Below are 25,593 nucleotides of genomic sequence, written 5' to 3' on the forward strand. Positions count from 1 at the left end.
TAGGAGCTACCAGGGCAGGAGGACCCAGCTGTGGGGCTGGGAGAGCCCTCTGGGAGCAGGGAGCACAGGGAGGGGCGTGAGAGGCCCTCCTGGCACACAGCCCCTAGCTACCCCTTTCCCTGCACCCTGAGCTACACTTCTGCCTGCGCACAGCCCCTAACTATACTTCTCCCTACACCCTGAGCTACCCTCTTCCTGCACTCAGCCCTTAAATGCCCCCTCCTTGCACCCTGAGCTACCTCCCTGCCCACACACAGCCCTTAGATACCCCCTCCCTTAGCTACCCGCTCCCTGTGCACAGCTCCTAGCTGCCCCCTGCCTGCCCCCTGAGTGGTTTTCAAATTTTTTGAGCTGAGCCCCCGCCCTCTTTTGACTGGGTGGCCTGTGAAGGTGAGTCAGGGAGTGGAAGTGACATTCCCTCCCTGAACCCCACTGTATGGAGCTGGCCTGAGTCCTACCAGGCCCTGCACCCCCCATAGAAGTCATACTGCGCCTATTCCCCCTTCCCCGGCCCGGAGCCTCTAGCCCCCCTCCCTGGTGGGCCCTGGAGTTTTTGTAGCATGTGGAGGGGGCCTCAGAAAGAAAAAGGTTGGAAACGCCTGTTCTAGAGGTTTCTACAATGCATGTAGGTATGATTTTGGAGGGTCCATGCATATTTAACCTTGTGAAATGAAGAAATCTCACCAAGTTTGCAAATAAGCCATCTAAGCTAAGCATGGCTACTTGCAATTATGATGGATTTTTTAACTCTTCAGTCCCTCCTCTTCTCTGCCTATGGCGCACCATAGTCTCTAGTCTCTTGTGGAATTGTTGGCTGTGATATATGGGATGTCAGACTAGATGATCTCATGCTCCCTTCTGGCCTTAAACTCTGTGACTCTATGACTTTACAAATGGCAAATCATTTTGGCTCAAACTTTTAATAAATGGCACTCAACCTGGAACAACGCTGCCTGACTTCAAACAGAATGGTAGAAAGCTGAAAAAATTAAGCAATTGAAACACATACTGTGACAGTAGAAACACTTTGCTAAACTGCAGATGTAGAATTGCTCTCCACCTGTAATACATATGGCACACATATCCATGCTATATTTTAGCTATAGGGAAGAAAAATGAAGAGGGCCAAATTGTTTCAATGCATTGCAGTTGTAGTTACCATGAAGTTGTGCAGTTGTGTGTGTGGGGAGGGGTGGGGGAGGAGACATCACTGCTACTCAGCCTAGATGTACACAGTTATAGCACTAATTTTGCCCAGTGTGCATTTTTGGTGACATGGAAATTGTTCACATTTGCTATTTGCATTTGTTTTTTGCTGAGCTTTTTAGAAAGGAAATAGTTAATAACATGTTTAACAACCATCACCATGTTATCACTCACATGTTGTTTTTATCTGTAACACTAGGGCAAAGGTTAGGAAAATAAAGTTTTCATTAATAGCTTTGTACTTGTTCAGGGCTATAAATACTGCATTCTCTTTACTGCAAGAAATGAGGTTTAATCATGTTTGCACCACTTTGGTTAGGGATGGGAAAATGGGAAAACTGGCATTCAAATGCAGTGATTTGAAGTATGAAGTGCTGGTTTATTTCCCTCATAAAGTAGCACTGTTAAATTGTTTCAAAGTCCTCTTGTCTGTTCTTTACGTATCCTGTGAAACTGTCTATATATGTCAAGGTTACACAAACTATTTATGTGATTTTCGGAGGTCCTGAGTACTCATATCTTTGGATCGAAGCCATCCTAAATTTTGAAAATCTGGGTTCTGATCATGATTGGAACACTCGGGAGGGACCACTGTGGGAGTTCTTGTAATGTCAGTGAGTTTTGGGTTGTTCAGGAGCTCTGAAAATTAGGTGGTAAATGTACATAATACCAGGTAAAGGATGGACCGAATCTTGGTGATCTGTAGGTTTTGATTTGTAGAATGAAAGGACGATTTTACATCATTGTATATGAGTTAGTCTCTGCTGTTGGTCACGGTTGCTCAGTTTTAAACTATTCAGATCCAAAATTACTTTATAACTTATTTTCTTAAAGGGTCACTGATTGTATTGTAATAATACCACAGTCAAGACCACTGGAGAGTACAGAAACCACTAGATAAGAATTAGTGCTTTTATAGATTATATGTGCATTTAAATTCCTGTTAAAACTATTTTTCACTCCTCTGGTAGTTGCAGGTGTTGTTTAAAAAGCCTTTTTGCTGTGACTCAGTTGTCAACATTCTATGTAGATAGGCAACATCCATGTAATGGCAACTGTTAGCAACACCAAGGATTTTCCTCTTCTAGATTTTCTCCCTGACTTCTCATTCTGTATATCCATTAAATCATAATAGAATATATAAAAATTGATGCAAAGGCAATTTGCAGAGCTGATTTTTCTGTTTCTCTAAAAATCCATTAAGATATTGGTCTAAGGCTTTAAGCAAGAGACCTCATGCCTTAATGAGAAAGTTATACTAGTATCCTACCATATATCCATAAAGACCAGAATTCAAAGCCTACTGAAGTCAATGGAAAACTTGTTTTCCAATAAAGTTTTCCATCGACTTCCGTGGGCTTTGGATCAGACCTCAAATGCTTAACATATTCTAATTTAGCTAGACCATTGGGTGGTAACATTTTTATTTTGTGTAAGGAGAAGTTACTACTATTAATGCTGCTTCAAAGTCTTTAGGTTTGGGGTGGGAGTTCATTTCATCAGTCATCCCTTTCAAGGTAGAAATCCTTATTGTAAGTTTGAATTGAGCTCCTCTTCCAGGATATTTAGTTTTCAGAAAACTATGATCAGTAATATAAATAAACATTGGACAAGAGTCTTCGGTAGCACAGAAGGATATATTGGGATGCAAGACCTAAAGCTATTCAGCTTATTGTGTAGGCAACTTACTGGATCTTTCCAACAAGTTTAAATCTGAAGTAAGGCTAGAAGCTTTTTGGTGATATAGGAATGTTGCTTACGGTTGTGGTATGTGGGTTTTTTTGTTGTGTTTTTTTTAAAGACATTTATCAGCAAAAGCCCTAGTGTACATGCAATTATACTGGCAAAAAAAGTGCCATTCCTGGTATTGTTTATTTCATTCAGGGACCAGAGTAAACTGTGCTGGCATCTTCCCCCTCAGATTAGCTGTCTCTGCACTGGGAGCATTTGCCAGTATAATTTATACCAGCAAACTTTTTCTAATGCAAACTAGACCTGAATGGTGATTACTATTACTGGAGTTGTAGCAGATTGGGTGGGAACCTTATTACCTTAAGGCACAATCCTTCAAGTTCTTCCTGTTGGGCAGAGCCAATGGGATTATTCACAGTAGTATGCAGTTTGCTTAATTGTGCTAGTCAGCCCTTATTCATCATTTAGTCGTGCCCCCAAGATCTTGAAATTTGTGATGAAAGTGCGTAGTAGAGAAAACAGGAGATTATCCATTCCCTCCTTTTTCACAAATATTTGATTGTGAGTATTCAGTGCCAGCAGATTTCACTAACACTTTTAAAAGGTGGCTGTTTATTATCCTCCTCTGTTTTGAGAGCCTGGTTTCAAGTAGATGGAAAGGTGGTACCAGTCCTGCAAATCAGCTGAGATAGCATCTTACAAGCATCTAATACAATTCATGAGAAAGAGACGGATACCTGTACAGGAAGATTTTTTTCTGTATCATTTGCAGTAACTTTCATGAGCATTACATTGACAGGACTGGAGCTGGTGCTTTTTGTTTACCCACAGAACAAGTACGGCCAAGGCAGCAGCAGTGAAACCTTCCCTCACCATTGCGCCTCAGTTCTGTTCTGGAGCAATCCTCCGTAAGAGTGTGAGCATAGTTCAGTATATATATCATTCAGGTGTTGGCCCCTCTGATCTGCTAGGAAGAGGGGAGACTGTTGTGTTCACACACATGCGTGAGTGTGAGCGTGTGCGTATGTGTGACTGGAAAGTCCAAATGTTCTTTTCAGCTTTTGCCTGCTTCTGTTTATATCAATGTTGCCTAGATACTTGAAGGAGAGAGCCACAGAAGACGATTTTTGAGTAAAATAAGTTCCCTTTGTTTTTCCAGATAAACTTTTAAGGGTACATAAAATAGTGATGGCAAATTTACATGATGCCTAGTTGGAAGGTAACTAGGGTATTTCAGATAATACCCCATTACTCATTGAACAGACAAATAGTTTTCATTTGGAACCAAAATCAACTCTTTTTAATTACTTATGTATTTTCAAGAGACACACAGACGGTTTTGAATTTGAAAAGTTGTGGATGTACATGTTGATGAGACGAATTAGAAACCCTTTATCATGCATACACCAACTGCACACATTCTTGCACTGTTTTAGACTTTCTACATTTTAAATATCCTCTTTTGTAAACTGGATTGTCAGCGCTTAAAGAGATGAATGAGGTTTACAAAGCTCAATCATCTGAAAAAGACATTACCAAAAAAAAAATTCTGGCTAAATAGTTGTTTGCAACTTTGACACTGTATCAGCTTCGTCTTCTGGGCCCTCAGTGTCTGAATGGTAATTCATATCAAGCTAGCAAAATGAAAGTAGAATTCACAAATACCTGATTTGGTGACAGGGAACACTGGAAGAGCAAGAAATGGTGGAAATTCAATTTAATAAGTGAAGACAAATATAATGAAGTAGAACAGAATTAATTGCAGAAACAAAAGGCACTTTAATAAACAGACTTTGCGAAGATAATTGGGCTGAAGGTGCAAGTAATGTCTACAGCATATTTTTTTTGTTAAACGTGCTGTTTCCAATTAATTGATTAGAATCAGTTGGCCAGATTCTGGTTTCAGTTTTATATGCATGCAGCCTTATTTAAAGACTCATGTGTTTGCCCCATTGACTTTCAGAGGGTTATATGTGAAAAAAGAGAACAGTGGATAAATCAGCTACAGAAATTAGAGCTGGGAAAATCCATTCACATTGAATAACTGATTAATTTTACCCTTTTTTCTCTTCATCGAACTATGAATTTTTTGCTAATTAATTATTTAAAGCTTAATTCATATTTCATACAGATGGATTTCACATGTTTACTGTGTATGCTCTAAGTATATTCTGTTAATTGTTACTGCTATGGATTTGGTGATCTTAGTTCCCTGGTATTGTTTCTGGTCCCTGAAAGGATGAGTGTAAAGTGTATTCAGGTACCATCATTATGGATATCCTAGAAATGCATTTAATAGTAGGAGGTCAAAGGTACTTTTTTAAAAAGTTATAGTCAGTATACACTAGAGAGAGTATAGTTAAGTACTGATGGAAAGGGGAAGAGAGGTGGGCTGGAGAGATTATAATTAATTTTTTTCTTGGAAGAAATTGGGATGATTTTGGGAAGAGAAACGAGATGGAGAGGGTTTCAGGAAGGAGTCAAAGGTGGGGAGGAGGCACTGGAATTTTAGGCCCAGGATTCAATGAGGTAGGTGAAGTAGAACTGGTTAGGTAGCAACAAAAACAGTATTACTGAAGAGAAAGCAAATTGCATCTGAGTAGGGTGGATTGATTTAAATCAAAGCAATTTAACTCACCAAATTTAACCATGATTTAAATCATCAAGCAGGAAGCCTTGATTTCAATCATCAATTGTAATAATGTTTTGCATTTGTACTTTTTAGTTATTTTCAGTTAGTAACCATTAAAACGTGTTTATTTGCTTGCACAATTTGGTACTATTTTTTGGTAACCTGGAAGATACAGTATACCCGTACACATTTATGTGAGCAGTTATACAGCTTAATCACACATTAGATTCTTAATTTTTATATTTTTATTTTACAAATTTGTGCATGGTGCACTTATTACTTTGGGTTTTTTAATTTGCAATTTATGTCAAGCTCTACCTGGATGGAAATTCAAATTAAATTAAAGGCACAAAAACAGTTCTTTAATTTTTTTTTATTCAATAAGACTATCTTAAATATTCTGGAAACATAATAAACGTTTATCAAAGTTTATTAAAACATGTTTTTCATTTAAAACTGTTTAATTAAATAAAGGAAGTATTATCTGGAGTTAGTGAATTTAACTGATTATTTTTGGTCACTGTGTCCTTCAAGATTTTAGAACTAGTAGATCTCTTCCTCTTCCAGATGTAAGAGGATAACAAGCTTTCCTGCTGTTTCAACTCCCAAATGGTTTCTTAACTTTGAATGAACTAGTTGTTGAACTGCTAGGTTTTAAACTGAAATGAAGAAAATACTCTCTCTGCAACTGCAGAAGAGTATGCTGCTGTCAAAAGCTGGTTTAGCTTGTCAACAAACTCTGGTTCTAGATGCTTAGCCAGTGACTTCCACCAATTCAATGGTTTGACTTTCTTTCAAATTTGACAGCAAATATGTACCAATTAATATATTTTTATTTAATTTGTTACTTAAATAGATTATAATAAGTTTAGACCTTAACATGGATTGTCAATTTAAAATTTAGTTTTAAGTAGGTTTAAAAATAAACTTGTATTTAATTTAAATTTAAAAATATTTCATTTTTTTTCCACTTTTTATCCAGCATGCATCAATGGTAGTCCTTGTAGTCCCAGGTCTTCCCCCAGAGACTGTCACCAGCATGGAATCAGGAGCAAAAATAGTTGAGTAAGCCAGGATGAATTGGGATTGAGGAATAACAGTATGAACAGAGTGCTGGGAGAGGGAGTGTGATAAAGGATCACATGAGTGGAAAGAATGCTGTTGACAATGGAGATCATCAAATCAGTGGAGGGGAGGAAATAAGGGAACAATTTTGCTTTAATAGAATCCTATCCTTTTGTGCTGGAGCAAAATAAATATGATTTTATCCTCTGATCTGAACAAGAACATGAAAAGACCTGCAGAGGGGTCACAGACAGCCTTAAGTATTAACTATCTGCATATGAAACTGTTTATGATAAACAAGTACATATAGCAACCCTGTGGTTCCATTTAGTATTAATTGGGGCCCTACAGAATTCTCCTCAGTGACATCAAATCCCAGAAGTTCTTCAGTGCACAACAAATTGCATTTCTTACAGTGTAAGTTGAAATTTGTCCAGGGGCTTGATAAAAATGGGATTTGGAAGCAGTTCATATAATCCAAATTTCAACAGTTCCGGGACTAAAAATACAATCTGAGACCTGTCGTCATTTGTAAGGAACTATGGAAATTCTGGAAGAAGGATGATCTTATGATTAAGGCACAAAACTGCAAGTAAAGAGGTTTGTGTCCAGTTCCCAGCTCTGTAACAGAACATCTATCCAAGACGCTTAAACTTTCTATGTCTGAGTTTCCTCATTGAGAAGATAATAATACCCAACCCTGTGGAGTACTAAAGTAAGAAAAATGCATTAATATATGTAGATCTCTATACTTTGGATAGTAGGCATTCTAGAAGTGCAGCCTACTATTAATAATTAGAGGTTTTCCGAGGTAGTTAGACTTGGTCTCCAACTTTCTTAAACTCTATACATGAATTCATACATTTTATACATTATTAAACACAAAACTCCCTGGATTATGGCAGAAAGCAGTCATACCGTGTAAAGGAGACTTGAGGTCTTTGTATTCTGTTTCCTTTTTGTGGTGTACATAAGTTCAAGAGACTCAATATACTTGAACATCTTCCATGGCAATATTTTCAAATACCGTATGCGATTGTTTTTTCCACTTACTGTCTTCTCAGCCATCACCACTCTCTAAACCAGTGGTTTTGACTTAGTAATACTGTACATGAAGAGAACTATTTATTTATGCACTGTTGGCGGAATCTGTATATGCCCACATTTTAAGGATTGGTTTCTGTGTAAATTGGAAGAAACTCAGTTATTTGAAAAACCTGTTTCTCGTATAGTCACTGTAAATGGAATCCAAGAGAATGCATAAGCAAAAACAAAAGAAGGAGTGATACCAAGTGGAACTAGAATAGCTGGGCAGATGCACTCAGACCTCTGTAGCTCTTTGTTCATGCAGAAAAGCCCTGGGGAAGTGGCTTTACAGATATGCTGCAAAATGGTATGTGCACCTCCTTACTTACTACTGACATTTTACTGCAGGATCATTCCCAATGGGATTCTCTACTGCCACTGGCAAGTTAGGAGTATGAACTATTAGACTAGTCTCAGCATTCTTGCATTGAGTGGCTGCCAGGTCCAATAATGTAAATGTGATCTTTAGAAAGAAAAAAAAAGAATATAATTGAAAATAATCACTACTCTTGAGTATCAGGGGGTAGCCGTGTTAGTCTGAATCTGTAAAAGCAGCAGAGAATCCTGTGGCACCTTATAGACTAACAGACGTTTTGGAGCATGAGCTTTCGTGGGTGAATACCCACTTCGTCAGATGAATGTAGTGGAAATTTCCAGGGGCAGGTATATATATGCTAGCAAGCAAGCTAGAGATAACGAGGTTAGTTCAATCAGGGAGGATGAGGCCCTGTTCTAGCAGTTGAGGTGTGAAAACCAGAGAGGAGAACTGGTTCTGTGTTGGCAAGCCATTCACAGTCTTTGTTCAACCCTGAGCTGATGGTGTCAAATTTGCAGATGAATTGAAGCTCAGCAGTTTTCTTTGAAGTCTGGTCCTGAAGTTTTTTGCTGCAGGATGGCTACCTTAAGAGCTGCTATAGTGTGGCCAGGGAGGTTGAAGTGCTCTCCTACAGGTTTTTGTATTATGCCATTCCTAATATCTGATTTGTGTCCATTTATCCTTTTCCGTAGAGACTGTCCAGTTTGGCCGATGTACATAGCAGAGGGGCATTGCTGGCATATGATGGCGTATATTACATTGGTGGACGTGCAGGTGAATGAACGGTGATGGTGTGGCTGATCTGGTTAGGTCCTGTGATAGGTGTCGCCGGTGTAGATATGTGGGCAGAGTTGGCATTGGGGTTTGTTGCATGGATTGGTTCCTGAGCTAGAGCTACTATGGTGCGGTGTGCAGTTGCTGGTGAGAATACGTTTCAGGCTGGCAGGTTGTCTGTGGGCAAGGATTGGCCTGCCACCCAAGGCCTGTGAAAGTGTTGGATCATTGTCCAGGATGGATTGTAGATCCCTGATGATGCGTTGGAGGCTTTTAGCTGGGGGTGTATGTGATGGCCAGTGGAGTCCTGTTGGTTTCTTACTTGGGTTTGTCTTACAGTAGGAGGCTTCTGGTACACGTCTGGCTCTATTGATCTGTTTCCTTATTTCCTCGTGCGGGTATTGTAGTTTTGAGACGTCTTGGTGGAGATTTTGTAGGTGTTGGTCTCTGTCTGAGGGGTAGAGCAGATGCAGTTGTACCTCAGTGCTCGCTGTAGACATGGATCGTGTGATGTGCCCGGGATGAAAGCTGGAGCATGAAGGTAGGCATAGCGGTCGGTAGGTTTTCGATATAGGGTGGTGTTAATGTGACCATCACTTATTGCACCGTGGTGTCTAGAAAGTGGACTCCCGTGTAGATTGGTCCAGGCTGAGGTTGATGGTGGGGTGGAAGCTATTGAAATCGTGTTGGAATTTTCTAGAGTCTCCTTCCTATGGGTCCAGATGATGAAGATGTCATCAGTGTAGCGCAGGTAGAGAAGGGGCGTGAGTGGAACAGAGCTGAGGAAGCATTGTTCAGATCAGCCATAAAAATATTGGCATATTGTGGGCCCATGCGGGTGCCCATAGCAGTGCCACTGATCTGGAGATATATATTGTCATCAATTTGAAATAGTTGTGTGTGAGTATAAAGGCACAGAGCTCAGCAGCCAGTTGTGCGTGGCATCATCAGGGATACTGTTCCTGAAGCTTGTATTCCATCTGTGTGTGGGATGTTTGTGTAGAGAGCCTCTACATCCATGGTGGCTAGGATGGTGTTTTCTGGGAGGTGACCAATGCATTGTAGTTTCCTCAGGAAATCAGTCTTGTCACGGAGATAGCTGGGAGTGCTGGTGGCATAGGGTCTGAGTAGAGAGTCCACATATCCAGACAGTAGCTTTCACTACTCTTAAATAATAAGTGTGTGTAGCAAAAAGATATCTGTCGAGATAGCCACAGCTAGGGATGGCACTGCTTCATTAACTTGCATGCCTGGTAGGAAGAGTGGGGAAATTGCAACATTGTGGATTGAGAGTTTAAGATTTCTCTCGCCATATTGGACCATTGATCCAAACACAGTCAACTCTCGGAACTCATTGCCATGGGATGTTGTGAAGACCAAAAGTATAACTGGGTTCAAAAATGAATTTGATAAGTTCGTGTAGGATAGATCCATCAATGGCTATTAGCCAAGATGGTCAGGGACACAACCCCATGCTCTGGATGCCCCTAAAACTACTGCCAGAATCTGGGACTGGACAACAAGGGATTGATCACTCAAAATTTCCCTGTTCTGTTCCTTCCCTCTGAATCATCTGGTACTGGCCACTGTAAGAAACAGGATACTAGGCTAGATGGACCATTGGTCTGAGCTAGTATGACTGTTCCTATATTCTTATCCTGCCACTTGCACTGCAGTGAAGGATGAAGGGAATGTCTATATCTTTTATGACTATTATGGGTATTTCAGTTTACCTGCATGATATTATGGCTACATGGAGTTGAATCAAAAGATGCTGTTAGGAAGAACAAGCAGGTAAGATGCTTTCGGATAAACTTGAGGGGAGTAAGAAAACAATGGCTGGACTGTTAATTGGGAAGATGCTATTTTCAGGCGCCAGGCAAAGTTACATAGCTGGTTTGCTATGGCTGAGGGTCTAAGATCAAAAGAACATTAAACAATTAAAAACTTGTCCTCTAGCAAGGGAGGGGAGTTCAGACCTCAGTGTCTGTTCATGGAGACCCAACAGACTGACCTGCAGGATGGGTCTGGGGCAGTTAGGCTTGCCCAAGTTTTGAGAGAAATGAAAAGCTTTAGGTAAGAGAGGCTTTTTGTTGTTTTTAACCCTTTTCTCTCATTGCCGTGTACCTTTGGGTGGATATGTTTGTTTTGACGAAGCTGTTTTAAGTCACATTAATCACCTGTTGGTCATAAGCTCCTGGAAGAACGTTTCTTGCATGGGCAGAACGCAGTTGGGCCTGTCACGTTCGTGGATCTGGGCAATGGGGTTGCAACCCAGAGACCCAGTTCTCAAGTGGTTGAACAACTGGGTTCCACCTTATAAGAGATGAAGAAAGCAAAGCCTGTCACCTGAGGTGATGCAAAGGGATCAAAGGCCTTAGCTCTCCCTGTAACCGTGCCAAGTGGTCAATACTCAAATCTTTTCCCAAAGGAAAGCACCAAAAAAAAACCCCTCAGTGCACCAGAGCAGTTGAGCAGTGGGATACTCTGTACTCTCTTTCCTTTTCCATAGTTCACTTGTATTTTTACAGAGAGTACTGTAGTATACCTTGCCTGTCTTGCATTTTTCTTATTAAACAAATCTCCAGATTTAGAAATTTCAGCTGTAGTTTATATATTATGACCCATCCAGTTATTCCAGATGGATGCTGTATTACAGGAGTCGGCAACCTTTTAGAAGTGGTGTGCCGAGTCTTCATTTATTCACTCTAATTTAAGGTTTTCCGTGCCAGTAATACATGTTAATGGTTTTAGAAGGTCTCTTTCTATAAGTCTATACTATATAACTAAACTATTGTTGTATGTAAAGTAAAGAAGGTTTTCAAAATGTTTAAGAAGCTTCATTTAAAATTAAATTAAAATGCTGATCTTATGCTACCAACCTGCTCAACTCGCTGCCAGCCTGGGGTTCTGTTCACCTAGGTTGACAGCAGGCTGAGTGGGGCCTGCGGCCGCGATGCCAGCTAGCAAGGGACCGGCTGCTGGAACCCTGGTCCTAGGGGGGTTCAGAGGTCAGGGCAGAGGGCTGGGTTCAGGGCAGAAGGCTAGGGTGTGGGGGGTGTAGGGCAGAAGGCTGGGTGTGTAGGGGGGGTTCAGGGGTCAGGGCTGGGGGGTGCCAGGCAGAAGGCTGAGTGGGCGGGGTTCAAGGGTCAGGGCAGAGGGCTGGGGGTGTGTGGGGGTGGAGGGCAGAAGGCTGGGTATGGAGGGGCAGGTTCAGGGGTCACAGCATGCCCTGTCCACCCCCTTCCCCAAGGCCACCCCGTCCCTACCTCTTCTCTGCCTCCTCTGTGGAGCAGTGAGCATGCTGCCACTCTTCCCCGTCCCACTCGCAAGGGCCATCAGCCGACCAGCGCAGGGCAGGAGAGGAGGAGGGGCAGGAAAGCACCACGCTGGGGGAAGAAGCAGGGAAGGGGGGGAAGCTTGGCTGCTGCAGGATCAAGCTTCTGCCTCCTGTCCCTGCAGGGGAGAGCAGTGGGCAGGGGGCTGAGTGGGGCTGGGGGCCGGGACCGTGGCAGGCAGCAGCATGCCACTCAAAATCAGCTTGCATACCGTAGGTTGCCGACCCCTGCTGTATTATCAAAATTTGAGATAACAGCAGTAGATGCATGGATATCCAGCAACCTGCTGATTTGCCTTCTGAGTTTAAAAGCTCAGGTAGTACCAAAAGTCAGCATCCCTCTTCAATAATAGGGGATCAGAGACGTGACATCTGACTTTGGGAGATGATTGACCCCAAAAGCCTCATAAGGTATTTGGGTATTTGAATGACCCTTGCAACCTGGTGTTTGAGGGAAGCTATTTGTTCTAAGTTACCCTTTAGGTGCTCTGTACATTTGTGCTCTACTGCAATATTACTGTAAAAGGTAGGCAGTTTGCAAGGTCATGGAAGTAGGGAGAGTACAAATGTCATAGCTACTGGAGCTGTTCTCAGTCCTGCAGCCTGGCAGGAAATGGATATTCGTGGTGATTTTGTGTTGTGGGATTGCAGATATGGTTGGAGATGAAGGAAACGAAGAGATGGTTGTTAGTGGGCTGCTGTATATATTTTCTTTTATTCATATAAGGTGGAGACTGTTGAGAATTGCTGCAAATTGCTCTACGGAAACTGTATCCTCACTATCTACTGTACTCAGTCATTATTAATACACTGTTCCTCATTATGGTAAATAGTAATTCCTGTTCACTTCCCAATATAAATTGATCAGTAGGGAATTCACAAAGCACCCCTGGCTGACAAAGTAACATTTCTCAGTTAGTCTTTCACTGTCTTATCTGGCTGGCCTACAGAGACAGGAATGCAGAAAAGTAAACTCTAATTGGGAAAAATATTGTTACTTTAAAGCCAAATAAAATAGAGATACTATGGAAGATTCTGAGCCCAGTATTGAAATCAGTATTAATCGAGTGGGAAAGAAAACAGGATTCTTCAGATTCCTTTGCATTCCTGTCTTTTTAAGATTAAATAAAAGTAAAATAATTATACTTTACAAAACATTGGAGTTAACCCTATCCCTGAATCTTCTCTATCCCCAAAAGGTGCAAGCTGGAAGCAAAGCCACTCTTTGGCTATTGTTTTTATTCAAGTAGTGCCTCTATGGGTGCTCCATTTAAGGTGTGCATGTTCCCCACACTGCTTTAATCAGAGATTTTCATTAGCAGGGCCCGTTTGGCCTGCGCATGTGCCATTGATATCTTCCTGCCTGCACCAAGGCTATATCAGGCTGCGCGGGCAAACCACCCTCAGTTCCTTCTTATCCGCCTTGCTAATTGACTGCTCAAAGGTTGGTCATACCAAGAGGCATTATCTGCCACAAGGACAGCACTTTCTCTGTCCTTGGACTTTGGTCTTCAGTTGAATGCAGAAAAATCCACACTGTCTCCTGTTCAGAACTTGTGATTTACAGGGGCATCCCTATATTCCTTAGCATTCAGGACAGATTCATAATATTACCAAACCTTATCAGAACCAGTCAAGGGAGCCCCCAGACTTCATTAAGAAACTGTATTCAACTTCTCAGTCACATGGTGGTTTGCACCTCCATGACAGAGTGTGCGAAGTTATGCCTTTGCTGCTTCCAGGGTGGCTCAGATAAGTTTAATTGCCAAAAAAATACAGTCTAGACAAGCAGGTGTCAATTCCCTAGCAGATAAAGCATTCCCTACACTGGTGGAATGTCCATCGCAATGTAGGGAGTGAGGGTTCCTTTCCTCCAACTGACGCCAATGGTAACCGTGACTACAGACACATCTTTGTTAGGATGAGGAGCGCACCTTGACACTTTTAACAGTGCAGGGCAGATGGTCACCCCAGGAAACCATCTTTCACACTGACTTGTTGGAGCTCAGCACAGTCAGAAATGCCTGCCGTCCTTTTCTGCCTCTTATCAGGCACAGATCTATCAAGTTAAAGAAGTACGGATTGGACAAATGGACTATAAGGTGGTGTAAACGGGTTTGGGACTCACCACCCACGGCGCTTCCTGCTGGTCACTCCTGGGAATTAGCTCAAATTCCAGCTCGGAGCGCCCTCAGCAGGCCAGTGTCCGCCTTCCGGCTTCTGCTACGGGCCCCGTGTCCCTCCCTGGACCCCGGTGCCCCTTTTACGTCGGGTTCTGCCCCCTGGCAGTAACCCCTTTCTCTTAGGGGTTTCCCCTCCCTGGGAACCCCCCCACCCTCTATCCCCACTTTGCTTCAGTGTCTTGGCTACTGCCAGTCATTGTCTAGCCCCACACCCTGGGACAGACTGCAGTATCGGCCACTCATCATCAGCAAAGAGCTTTGGACCTGCTGCCTTGGCCTACCTCTGGGTTGCACCCTACAACCCAAGTACCTCCTGGCCTAATTCTAGGCCGCAGTCTGGGGCTTTCCAGGCAGGAGTTCCCCAGCTCCTCTGCCTTTCCCCAGCACTGCTTTACCCTAGGTACCTGCTCTGGTTCTCAGCAGCCAGGCCCTTCTCTCTCTACAGACAGAGGAAGACTCTCTGGGCTCCTGGCTTCTCTGCCCTTTTATAAGGGCCTGTGGCTCAGTTTGGGGCATGGCCCCAGCTGCTGCCACTTCCCCCAATCAGCCCAGCTCAAAAGGCTGCTTGCTCCAGCCCCAGCCCCTTTCCTGGGCTGTTTTTAACCCCTTCAGGGCTGGGGCAGGGATCTACCCTGCTACAGGTGGATAGAAAGCTGGCTAGGTTGTCGGGCTCAACGGATAGTGATCAATGACTCGATGTCTAGTTGGCAGCCGGTATCAAGCAGAGTGCCCCAGGGTTCAGTCCTGGGTCTGGTTTTGTTCAACATCTTTATTAGTGATCTGGATGGTGGGATTAATTGCACCCTTAGCAGGTTCGCAGATGACACTAAGCTGGGGGAGAGGTAGATGCACTGGAGGCTACTGCTTCCCACAGCTCCCACTGGCTGGGAGCGGCGAACCACGGCCACTGGGAGCTGTGAGCAGCAGTACCTGCGGACACTCAGGTAAACAAAGTGTCTTGCAGCCCACCAGGGGCTTACCCTAAACAAGCCACAAACCAAGTTTGGGAACCCCTATTCTATGTCAACTGGCAGAGAGGAGTGAGATCCCCTTCCCACTGGGCCAAAGCAATATGGTTATGGAACTGGTGTGTAAAATACCACATTGGAATTTCAGCAATGCATCTTCCAGGCAGACAAAATGTCACAGCCGACACTCTCAGAAGGTGTTTTTCCCAAGATTATGAAAGAGAGCTGGATCCCCAGATTCTGGTCAGCATTTTTCAGATTTGGGGGGTTCTATTTTGTTCAAGGGTGGGTTTAGGTTGTAATTCCTTGGAGGACTTCTTTCCTGGATGAGGAAACTGTTTTACGCTTTTTCACTCAATATCTCTGATTCTCAGTGGTGAACAAAATTAGATAGGTCAAGATGAGTCATTCTAATTGCCTCAACATGGTGAAGACATGCATGGTTTCCTTACCAGTTCCACCCAGCTCTTTATCCATTGACAAATCTTCCAATCACTCCTCAACTTCTCTCCAAGGGCGCCAGTTGAAGGCTGCATCCCAATCTGAGCATTTGCTGCCTCAAGGCATGGCTCCTCAGTGGTTTGCTGGGCTACAGTTGTCCTGTTCTGCGAAGGTACAACACATATTATTAAATAGTAGGAAAGATTCTACTAGAAATACTTTCAAAAGTGGAGAAGATTCAATCACTGGGGTCAATTACAGAACGCTGTCCCTGAATCTGCCTCACTTCTGCTCATTCTGGAATACCTGTTGCAACTAAAAAAACCAGGACTGTAACTGAATTCCCTGCAGGTTCATCTGGCTGTCCTAACAGCTTTTCATGCCATTATTGAGGGGCTCTCCCTGTCTGCTCACCTTGCAACTGTAAGATTCATGAAAGGTCTAGGAAATTTCTTCCCACAGGTGAAAGTCCCTCCCCAGCTTGTCACCTGAATCTGGTTCTTAAAAGTCCATATGAAGTCTCCTTTTGAACCAATGGAGACTGCTCCTTATTGAATTTGTCTGTGAAAACAGCCTTCCTGGTGGCTATTACCTCAGCCCACAGAGTCAGAGACATTGGGGCATTAATGGCAGGCTCTACTTTCACAATATTTTATAAGCCTAAGAGCTGCATCCCACATTTCTCCCTAAAGTGTCTTCTGAGTTTTGTCTAAATCAGGTCATTTACCTCTCAGTTTTCTTTCTGAAACTACAATTCCAACAGGGAGACTGTTCTCAATACTCCAGGTGTCAGGAGGGCATTCTAGATAAAATTAAACTATTTTGTAAATCCCCTAGACTATTGGTTTAGTGTGGAGACAGATCAAAGGTTCTGCCATTTCTAGCCAACGGCTCTCAGAATAGATTTCTGGGCATTTTTATACCTTGTTACAGTGCAGCCAACAACACCCCTGCCCCAAGGCTGGCATGTAGATTATGACCTCACTGAATGAGCTGACATCTGTGCCTCTACTTAAAAAGTCCCACTTTCTGAGCTCTGCAGAACAGCTACATGGTCTTCAGTACATCCCTTCTCCAGACACTATGCCTTAGTGAATGCCTCCAGATGTGATACAGCAGTTGGCAGTGCAGTTCTTTCCTTTGTAATGGCCTCTGCTCTGAAGCTCCCTGTCCTGTTTATGGGGATACTGTTTGGGAGTCACCGGAAGTGGAGCGCCCATAGGGACACTACACAAAGGAGAAAGAGAGGTTACTTACCCTGTGCAGTAACTGTAGTTCTTTCAGATGTGTGTCCCTATGGGTGATCCATTATCCGCCCTCCTTCTCCTCTCCTTTGGAGTTTCCTTCTGAGACTCAGTGGTGGACAAGGTACTGAGGACAGTTCACTCGCACAGCCTGAGATAACCTTGGTGCAGGGCACGAGAATACCAATAGTGCATCCATGGGCTACACGGATACTGCTAATTAAATTCTCCAATAGAAGGCATGTGGGGCACACGTGCACCTTTAGGGGAGAATCCATAAGGGGACACATCTCAAAGAACTACAGTTAGTGCACAGGGTGAGTAACCTCTCTCTGTTCTCAGGGCTGCAGTAGTATTCACTCTATTTGCAATCTTGAAGTGCACTAGGGCACAGTGAACCCCAGCAGAGCTGGGTTCTGTGCATGCCAGTAGTACATCATGCTTTCCACATATAGAGGCTTCTGGCAGCTGCACCTGGCGGAGCAAGATTTGCCTTTTTGTGTCTATAATATTGCAAAGTACTGATCTGGTTGACAAATGCTAGAACATCCTAGATTTGGTGCAAAGCAGAGGAAGCGTAAAAGCATGACTCAACCATTTTATCAGTTGAAAACCTTCAGTGTCATTACTTGGCATTTCCATTTTCTAGTAGTGGTTTATTTCCGATCTTAAACAGCACACCCAAAGGGACAGAGCCATGTTTCATAGTGCAAGGTAATAATTACTATACTAATAACTGTTATTTCATATATTATCATCAGCTAAGCTAACTCTGTATGCTTGTATGAAATGCAAATTGAAATTCTGAGTGATTATGTGGAGGAAAAAAACAGATTTTTTTTTTTTTTTTTTTTGGTCTGTCTGTACTGTACTTTGAAAGACAACAGATAAAGGAATGATTTTATCTTTAATCTTGGAAGTGGGGAAGGGCTTGCTTATCACTGACATAATTCATACACTAACTTGAAGAATGTTCTAATGAAAAGACGTGAATCCATTGCTGTGTAGGGAATCAGCTGCTCAGTGTCACAGCTCAGCAAATAAGGTGATGATACAGTACACGGGAAGTATTTTGCAGCACTTAAGCTGTGTCAGACAATGGGTATCCTGGAAACAGGGTTTGTTTGTTTTTTAAATTATGTTGTCCCTTCATCAGATTGTAAAAATTATTGCTAAGTAACAACTGTATGCCTGCCAGAAATGGAAACCTTTACAAATACATTTTGTTTTAGAATTCAGCCTTTTTCTTATAGGAAAAATCCTGGGGCAAGTAGGGTGGGTCTTCCTAAAACAATATTTATTCAACTACTTTGATTTAGCTTAGAGAAATGGCATGATAGTCACTATGCAAAAATCTAAGATAGAAGCATTGGGCAGTTTGACATGTTTCTCCCTTTCTTCTATTTTGTTTCCAAATGTGTTTAAGTCTGGAAAATTTAAAAACCCCTCAACTCATTTGTAGTACAGAAGGCAATGAGACATATTCTAGGGATCAGAAGGAAGCACCTGACAACTAGGAGTTGCAATAGTTTGTGTTAGTCAGGAAACTAGCATCTTTAGTACAAATGCTGGGGAGTTATAAATAGCAGCATGAATTAAATGAGTGAAAAATGGAGCTGTTTCATCAGTTCTTGGCTGTTGGCGTGTACTGGTTTTTTTTTAACCATAGGGAACATCTGTCTGTCTGTCTACTTAGCACTTTGTATCTTCAAAGCATTTCATCACCAGTAACCACTTAGGTCAGAGGAGCTAGCGCCCTCACAATGGAAATATTGTGGGGGCTCTGCCCCTGCATAAACTTGCACATGCCTGGGGGGGACATGGAAGACAAGTAGGACCCAGAGAGGCTGGAGCAGGCCACCATAAGGTCTAGGGAGCAGGGAACAGGACCCAGAGGGGCTGGACTGGCTGCTGTGGGGCCCAGGATTGGGCTGAACTGCTCCCAGGATCAGGTAGGAACCCCTGGGGCCCGCCTTCCCAACTGGAGCCAGCTGCCTGCCCCTCGCCAGGTCTCAGTACCTCCCCTTACTCCCCCTCCGATCTGTCTGCCCCCCATTTCCAGGCACTGACATAGGTCCAAATCAACCAGACATTCATACTCACGTGACTTTACCCATTGAATTCAATGGGATGTAAAATTATTCTTATGCGTAAATGTTGGCAGAATCAGGCAAAGACTGGGGTGTCATCTTTGCCTTCTAGGAATAACTCCCATGTTCATTTTCTTTGCACACAACCAGAGTAACCCCCATGGCTTCTTTTTCCGGTGTGTTCCTTTCCTGGTGACTTTGTATGTAAATGTGCATCTGTTTTGTTAAGTTAGAGCTTAATTTATAGCCTGACAGAAATACCTATCTCTTACCTCCTGTCTGGAGGAAAACTTGTTTTTCACCTTTGCTGGTGACTAATACCTCGATACAGACTTTAAAACATATTTTCAGTGTATATATAACTCCTTACATAGTATCTATATGTACAGCTCACAACAATACAGTCAAACCCCGCCATAACGCGCTCTTCCATAAGGCGAAATTGCATATAACGCAATCACAGGTTGGCTCCCCTTTAAGGTACAGTATGGTACTGTACCAACGGTCCCCAACACCATGGCAGGGGAGAGAAGCTGCAGCCCCCCACCTGCTGGGGACAGAGAACTCCGAGGCTGCTAGCGCCGGTGCTCTCTGTCCCCAGCAGGCATGGGGCTCCAGCTTCTCTCCAGCTTCTCCTGGGCTATGGGCACCCATGCTCTCTGTCCCCGGTAGGCGCGGGGCCGCGGCTTCTCTCTCGCTTCAAGAGGAGCCACGGCTCCCCACCTGCCGGGGACAGAGAACTCCGGGGCTGCGGGTTCTCTGTCCCCGGCAGGCGCCCGCTTCAAGAGCAGCCCCGGAGTTCTCTGTCCCCGGCAGGTGGGGAGCTGCGTCTCTCTTGAAGCCGGAGAGAAGCTGCGGCCCCACGCCTGCTGGGAACAGAGAGCACCGGTGCCTGCAGCCCCGGAGTTCTCTGTCCCCGGCAGGCGGAGGGCCGCAGCTCCTCTCCCCTGCTGGCCACTAGGCACCAGGGGCATTAGGCGGTGCACCTCAATGCAGTGCTTTGGGGACCACTAAAAAACTGACTGATTTGAAACCCCGCTATACCACGACCCCACATTTAGCGTGATGGAATTTTTTGGACCCCAAAGGTTGCGTTATAGCGGGGGTTCACTGTATTAAGGACTAGGATGACCCCAGCTTTCCTTTTACACCTCACATGATGATTTTTGGTGAACCAAAATGTACATACCAGTATCAGGATGTTCCTGTAACCCCTTTGCTAGTTGGCATGAAGGGCTTCTTGGGTCACAAAGCTGAGAAAGGGAGAAGATAACTGACTTGCCTAAGAGCCGGAATTAGAATTTGGGAATACAGTAAAACCTCAGAGTTATGAACACCAGAGTTACAAACTGACCAGACAACCACACACCTCATTTGGAACCAGAAATATGCAATCAGGCAGCAGCAAAGGCAGACACACACACACAAAAGCAAATGCAGCACAGTACTGTGTTAAACGTAAACTACTAAAAATAAAGGAAAAGCAGCATTTTTCTTCTGCATAGTGAAGTTTCAAAGCTGTATTAAGTCAATGTTCAGTTGTAAACTTTTGAAAGAACAACCATAATGTTTTGTTCAGAGTTATGAACACTTCAGAGTTATGAACAACCTCCTTTCCTGCGGTGTTCATAACTCTGAGGTTCTACTATACTTGATTTCCATTTCCATTCTTAGTCCGCTAGGCCATACTGCCTCTCTTAGTGCTGCACTGTTTTTTCTAAAGTGAAATTTGCCATAGTGGGAAGGGCCCACTCAGTGAATGGGCCACTACACTACTCTCTAAACAAAGCAGACACATAGCACGGCCGCCGTCCTCTCTGTGCTTCTGCAGCGATGGCCTTTTATGCTTGTTCTGAATAGGTCAATGCAGAGAAGAAGCTTTGGGGACAGGCCACGAAGGGATCAATGGATTCACGCTTACACAGGTACTAGGCACACCACTCATGTGCCCCCAGAAGGGCAACAGCCACTATTCCAGTTCACAGACAGGAACAAGTAGCTGTGGAGGTGCTGCGGTGCAGCCTGCGCTTAGATTTGGGATTGTTGTTTGTTTGTTTGTTTGTTTGTTTTTTGGTTTTTAATTTATTTTTTGGTCCAATCACAAAGCCTTGTTACTTGGAGTTTATGTGAAGAGAGGTGAAATTTAGCAGCAGCAGCCAGAATAATTTTTCTCCGGTGGTAAAAAGTTCTAGTTAATGAGATTCTTACTTAAAGTGATTTGCATCATTGGCTGAATAACGATTACCCCACTGCAAAAAAGACCAGAATAAAAGAGGCCTGGAGGCTGGTGGTTTTCCTCTTCCTGCTGTAAGTTAGAGAAATAACACTCTCCTAGATTTCTTTTCCAGAGGCTGGTAACTTTAGTCTCAATGAGATTTTCTTTTCTCTCTCTTTCAGGACAGTTATTCTGAGCGAAGGACCCTGCAAGGCCTACTAAGTGGTTATCATGGGCTTAATTGCATTTTTGAAGACCCAGTTTATAGTTCATCTCCTCATTGGGTTTGTCTTCGTTGTGAGTGGGTTGATCATTAACTTCGTCCAACTATGCACACTAATCCTCTGGCCTATAAACAAGCAGTTTTATCGCCGAGTAAACTGTCGCCTTGCCTATTCGCTCTGGAGCCGTGAGTATACTCTGATCGGAATGAGGTCGTAAAAAATTGAGTAGGGTTTGGGTAAATCCTAGGGCTGTCAATTAATCACAGCTAACTCATGCCATTAACTCAAAAAAATTAATTGTGATTAATCACACTGTTAAACAATAGTATCCCAATTGAAATTTATTAAATATTTTGGATGTTTTTCTACATTTTTAAATATACTGACTTCAGTTACAACACAGAATACAAAATATACAATGCTCGTTTTATATTATTTTTTTATTACAAATATTTGACCTGTAAAAATGATAAACAAAAGAAATCATATTTTTCAGTCCACGTCATACAAGTACTGTAGTGCAATTTCTTTGTCATGAAAGTTTAACTTACAAATATTGATTTTTCTTTGGTTATATAACTGCACTCAAATACAAAACAATGTAAAACTTCAGAGCCTACAAGTCCACTCAGTCCTACTTCTTGTTCAGCCAACTGCTAAGACAAACAAGTTTGTTTACATTGCGGGAGATAATGCTGCCCACTTCTTATTTACAATGTCACCTGAAAGTGAGAACAGATGTTTACATGGCACTTCTGTAGCCAGTATTGCAAGGTATTTATGTGCCAGATATGCTAAGCATTAGTATGCCCCTTCACGCTTTGGTCACCATTCCAAAGGACGTGCTTCCATGCTGATGACGCTCGTTAAAAAAATAATGTGTTAATTACATTTGTTACTGAACTCCTTCGGGAGAATTGTATGCCTCTGGCTGTTTTACTTGCATTCTGCCATATATTTCATGTCATAGCAGTCTCAGATGATGACCCAGCGCATGTTCATTTTAAGAACACTTTCACTGCAGATTTGATAAAACGCAAGGAAGATACCAATATGAGATTTCTAAGGATAGATACAGCACTCAACCCAAGGTGTAAGAATCTGAAGTGCCTTCCAAAATCTGAGAGGGACGAGGCGTGGAGCATGTTTTCAGAAGTTTTAGAAAAGCAGCACTCCAATGCGGAAACTACAGAACCCGAACCACTAAAAAGAAATCAATCTTCTGCTGGTGGCATTGACTCAGATGATGAAAACAAACGTGCATTGGTCCACACTGTTTTGAATCATTATCGAGCAGAACCTGTCATCAGCATGGACACATGTCCTCTGGAATGGTGGTTGAAGCATGAAAGATAAGCATAAATATCGTGGACGCTGGCTACAACAGTGCCATGCGAATGCCTGTTCTCGCTTTCAGGTGACATTGTAAATAAGAAGTGGGCAGCATTATCTCCTGCAAATGTAAACAAACTTATTTGTCTTAGCGGTTGGCTGCACAAGAAGTAGGACTGAGTGGACTTCTAGGGTCTAAAGTTTAACACATTTTTTTTTGAATGCAGGTATTTTGAACATAATTCTACATTTGTAAGTTCAACTTTCACGATAGATTGCACTACAGAACTTGTAATGGGGGAATTGAAAAATACTATTTCTTTATTTTTTTTTCCTTACAATGCAAATATTTGTAATAAAAAATAGAATAGTGCTCACTTTATATTTGTGTTGTAATGAAAATCAATATATTTGAAAATGTAGAAAACATCCAAAAATATTTAAATAATTGGTATTCTATTATTGTTTAACAGTGCAATTAATCATGATTAATTTTTTTACTCACTTGACAGCCCTAGTAAATCCTCAAACATGTTAGAAAAGAGCGGCAAGTAGATGGCCAACACACCTATGTGTGACTTCATTGACACTCCTAAAAGGACTGGTAGGTCAAGCCTGTCAATGACCCCCTGCTGTCCCACCTGGTGGGAAATAACTACACTTTTTCTTCTAAATACCTTCTAGATTCCATGCAGAAATCTCTGTTAATGCAACATTAAAATGACAAAGTCTTCCTCTGCTTGTGCCCTACGTTTTGCTGCCTTGTCTCCTATCACAGCCTACGCTTTCCCTTTTCTTCCACTGCCTCTTGTGCTTGGTCCTGTGAATGGTACTATGTTGCTCTCAGGGCCATCCTTAGGATTTATGGGGCCCTATGTAGTAGTATTAAACTGGTGCCCCTATGCTCCACTGAAGGCGGTCCCCAAACAGTGCCGCTGACCGCAGTGTGTTGAGGGGGCATGGTCACACACACCCCCATGTGGACCGCCAGAGCCTCCCCCATTGCTGACACACATCAAGCTTCGTACGCAGCAGATGCTGTGGCAGCAGCTCAAGGCAGGCTTCACACTGTCACATGGGGGCTGCATCTTGCCAGAGCCCACAGCCCTCCTGCAGCCCCTAGCCACTCCTGGCTCACCACAAGCATTTTGAGAGGAAGTACCAAGCAGTAATAACAGCAACAATAGTACAAGTGTGTGTGTTAGGGAAGTGTGAGAGACAGTGAGTACACTGTCACTTTAAGTCTCCCCCTCCCCCCCCGTTGGCCTGGGTTTCCCCCCACTCATTTCTCTCCACCCCCTCCCCCATCACTCACCCTTATAATGGGTAAAAATCGGTGGGGAGATAGCCTCCTGGCTCCCCTGTTCCATCATCCCTGCTCTTTAGTTTCTAAATTATAGATCAAGGGGAGGGGGGGACTGCCAGAGAAAAATGTGTTTTTTCAAGCTTATAGGAGGATATTTCAAAAAATATTTATTTTTTTTATATTTCACCATGCCCCTTTAATATATCAGAGCACAGCCCTGCAAACCTTTACTCACTCAGGTAATCAATTGAATTCACGGGGAGAATGGCCTTCTTGTGTCATCAAGGGTTGGTTTGCAAATTTAGGCTCTTAATTTATCCAAGAAGTTAATATTAAACCTGGAGAGTTATCTACTGTATAACAGCTAAAAGCAGCTTGATATAGGCATTTTAAAAACTAATCCATTGGCTATATTAAAAATACCATATACTTATGCTCCAAAAGGAACGTAGCAGTTGAGCAAGATCCTAGATGCAATCCAATTATAGCATTTATGTGTTAGTTTGTAGCTTACTATACATTTAAAATCTGTGAGAAATTAAACTATGAAAGTCAAAGTTTGTAATGTAAACGCAACTTCAGCCTTAACAGTAGTAATGGCCTGTAATGGAAAAGCTGACAGAACCGTCACTTTAATTGTGGTTTATAATGAAGAAAGTGATACAGCTATAAACCTAGCAAGGCAAGTGTTACCGTTTATAACATGAATAAGAAACCCTACGTATTTCAGGAGTGGAGCTATAGTTTGCATTCCATTCTACATGGTTGGTTTTGGTCACTTATTTAGAAATATTTCTTATAAGCTGGTGTTTCTCGTGCTAGTTCTCAGCTCAAAGATAACTTTTTAAAAAAGCAAGTTCAATAAAAGCCACTCAGTCCAGCTTTGAGCTTTGTAACTTTTTTCTGGGTTTTATGAATTGTACTTAATCTTGTAATACTTCTCCATGGCAACTGTTATGTCGTGTGGCTGACATGGGACATTGTAGGACTGATGGTATCCTGGATATAACACACCTTAGGTCGGTCAGGATAATTGGCAGTGGTGATAGAACAAGAAGAACCAAGCTGGACTTGACATTTGCAGTCATTGTGACAGATATTGCACCTGCCGCAGTACCTGTGTATTAAATTTATGAAGGGTTTATGTATGAATGTGCTCTTCTCCATGGAGGAGGGTTACCACAGCTCCTCCAGGAACTAAAAACAGTGGGGGAGTGATCAAGGCAAGTCACTGAGACTAAACAACTCTAGAGAGGTACCACGCAGGACTGTTTTGCATACACTGGTTCAAAGTGGGTTTTCCAGAGACTCGAAGAAAGAGCTCTTGGTGTAAAAAGGCTGAATTTGAAGTGACACGGTGCCGTCTTTCTGAACCAGCAAACCAACATTAATTTTTGTCCCATGGGCCCAATCCTGCTGAAAGATTGGAAGTACTTTGGCCCCTAAGACTGCTTGTTTTTCTTGATATGTTTTAGTGTGGAT

The 25,593-nt window shown here is 42.8% G+C and overlaps 1 protein-coding gene across 2 annotated transcripts in view; it reads left to right on the forward strand.

Moving 5' to 3' along the window:
• Positions 1–25,593, forward strand: part of AGPAT3 (1-acylglycerol-3-phosphate O-acyltransferase 3) — a 154,047-nt gene that overhangs the window by 91,536 nt on the left and 36,918 nt on the right. For both annotated transcript variants that reach the window (XM_032800999.2, XM_032801001.2), the window contains one exon: positions 21,432–21,658. In XM_032800999.2, coding sequence (XP_032656890.1) covers positions 21,481–21,658 — 178 coding nt within the window. In that variant the 5' untranslated portion in view covers positions 21,432–21,480. The remainder of the gene's footprint in view (positions 1–21,431; positions 21,659–25,593) is intronic.

The sequence above is a fragment of the Chelonoidis abingdonii genome, chromosome 1 (assembly GCF_003597395.2).
Source record: "Chelonoidis abingdonii isolate Lonesome George chromosome 1, CheloAbing_2.0, whole genome shotgun sequence".
NCBI lineage: Eukaryota > Metazoa > Chordata > Testudines > Testudinidae > Chelonoidis > Chelonoidis abingdonii.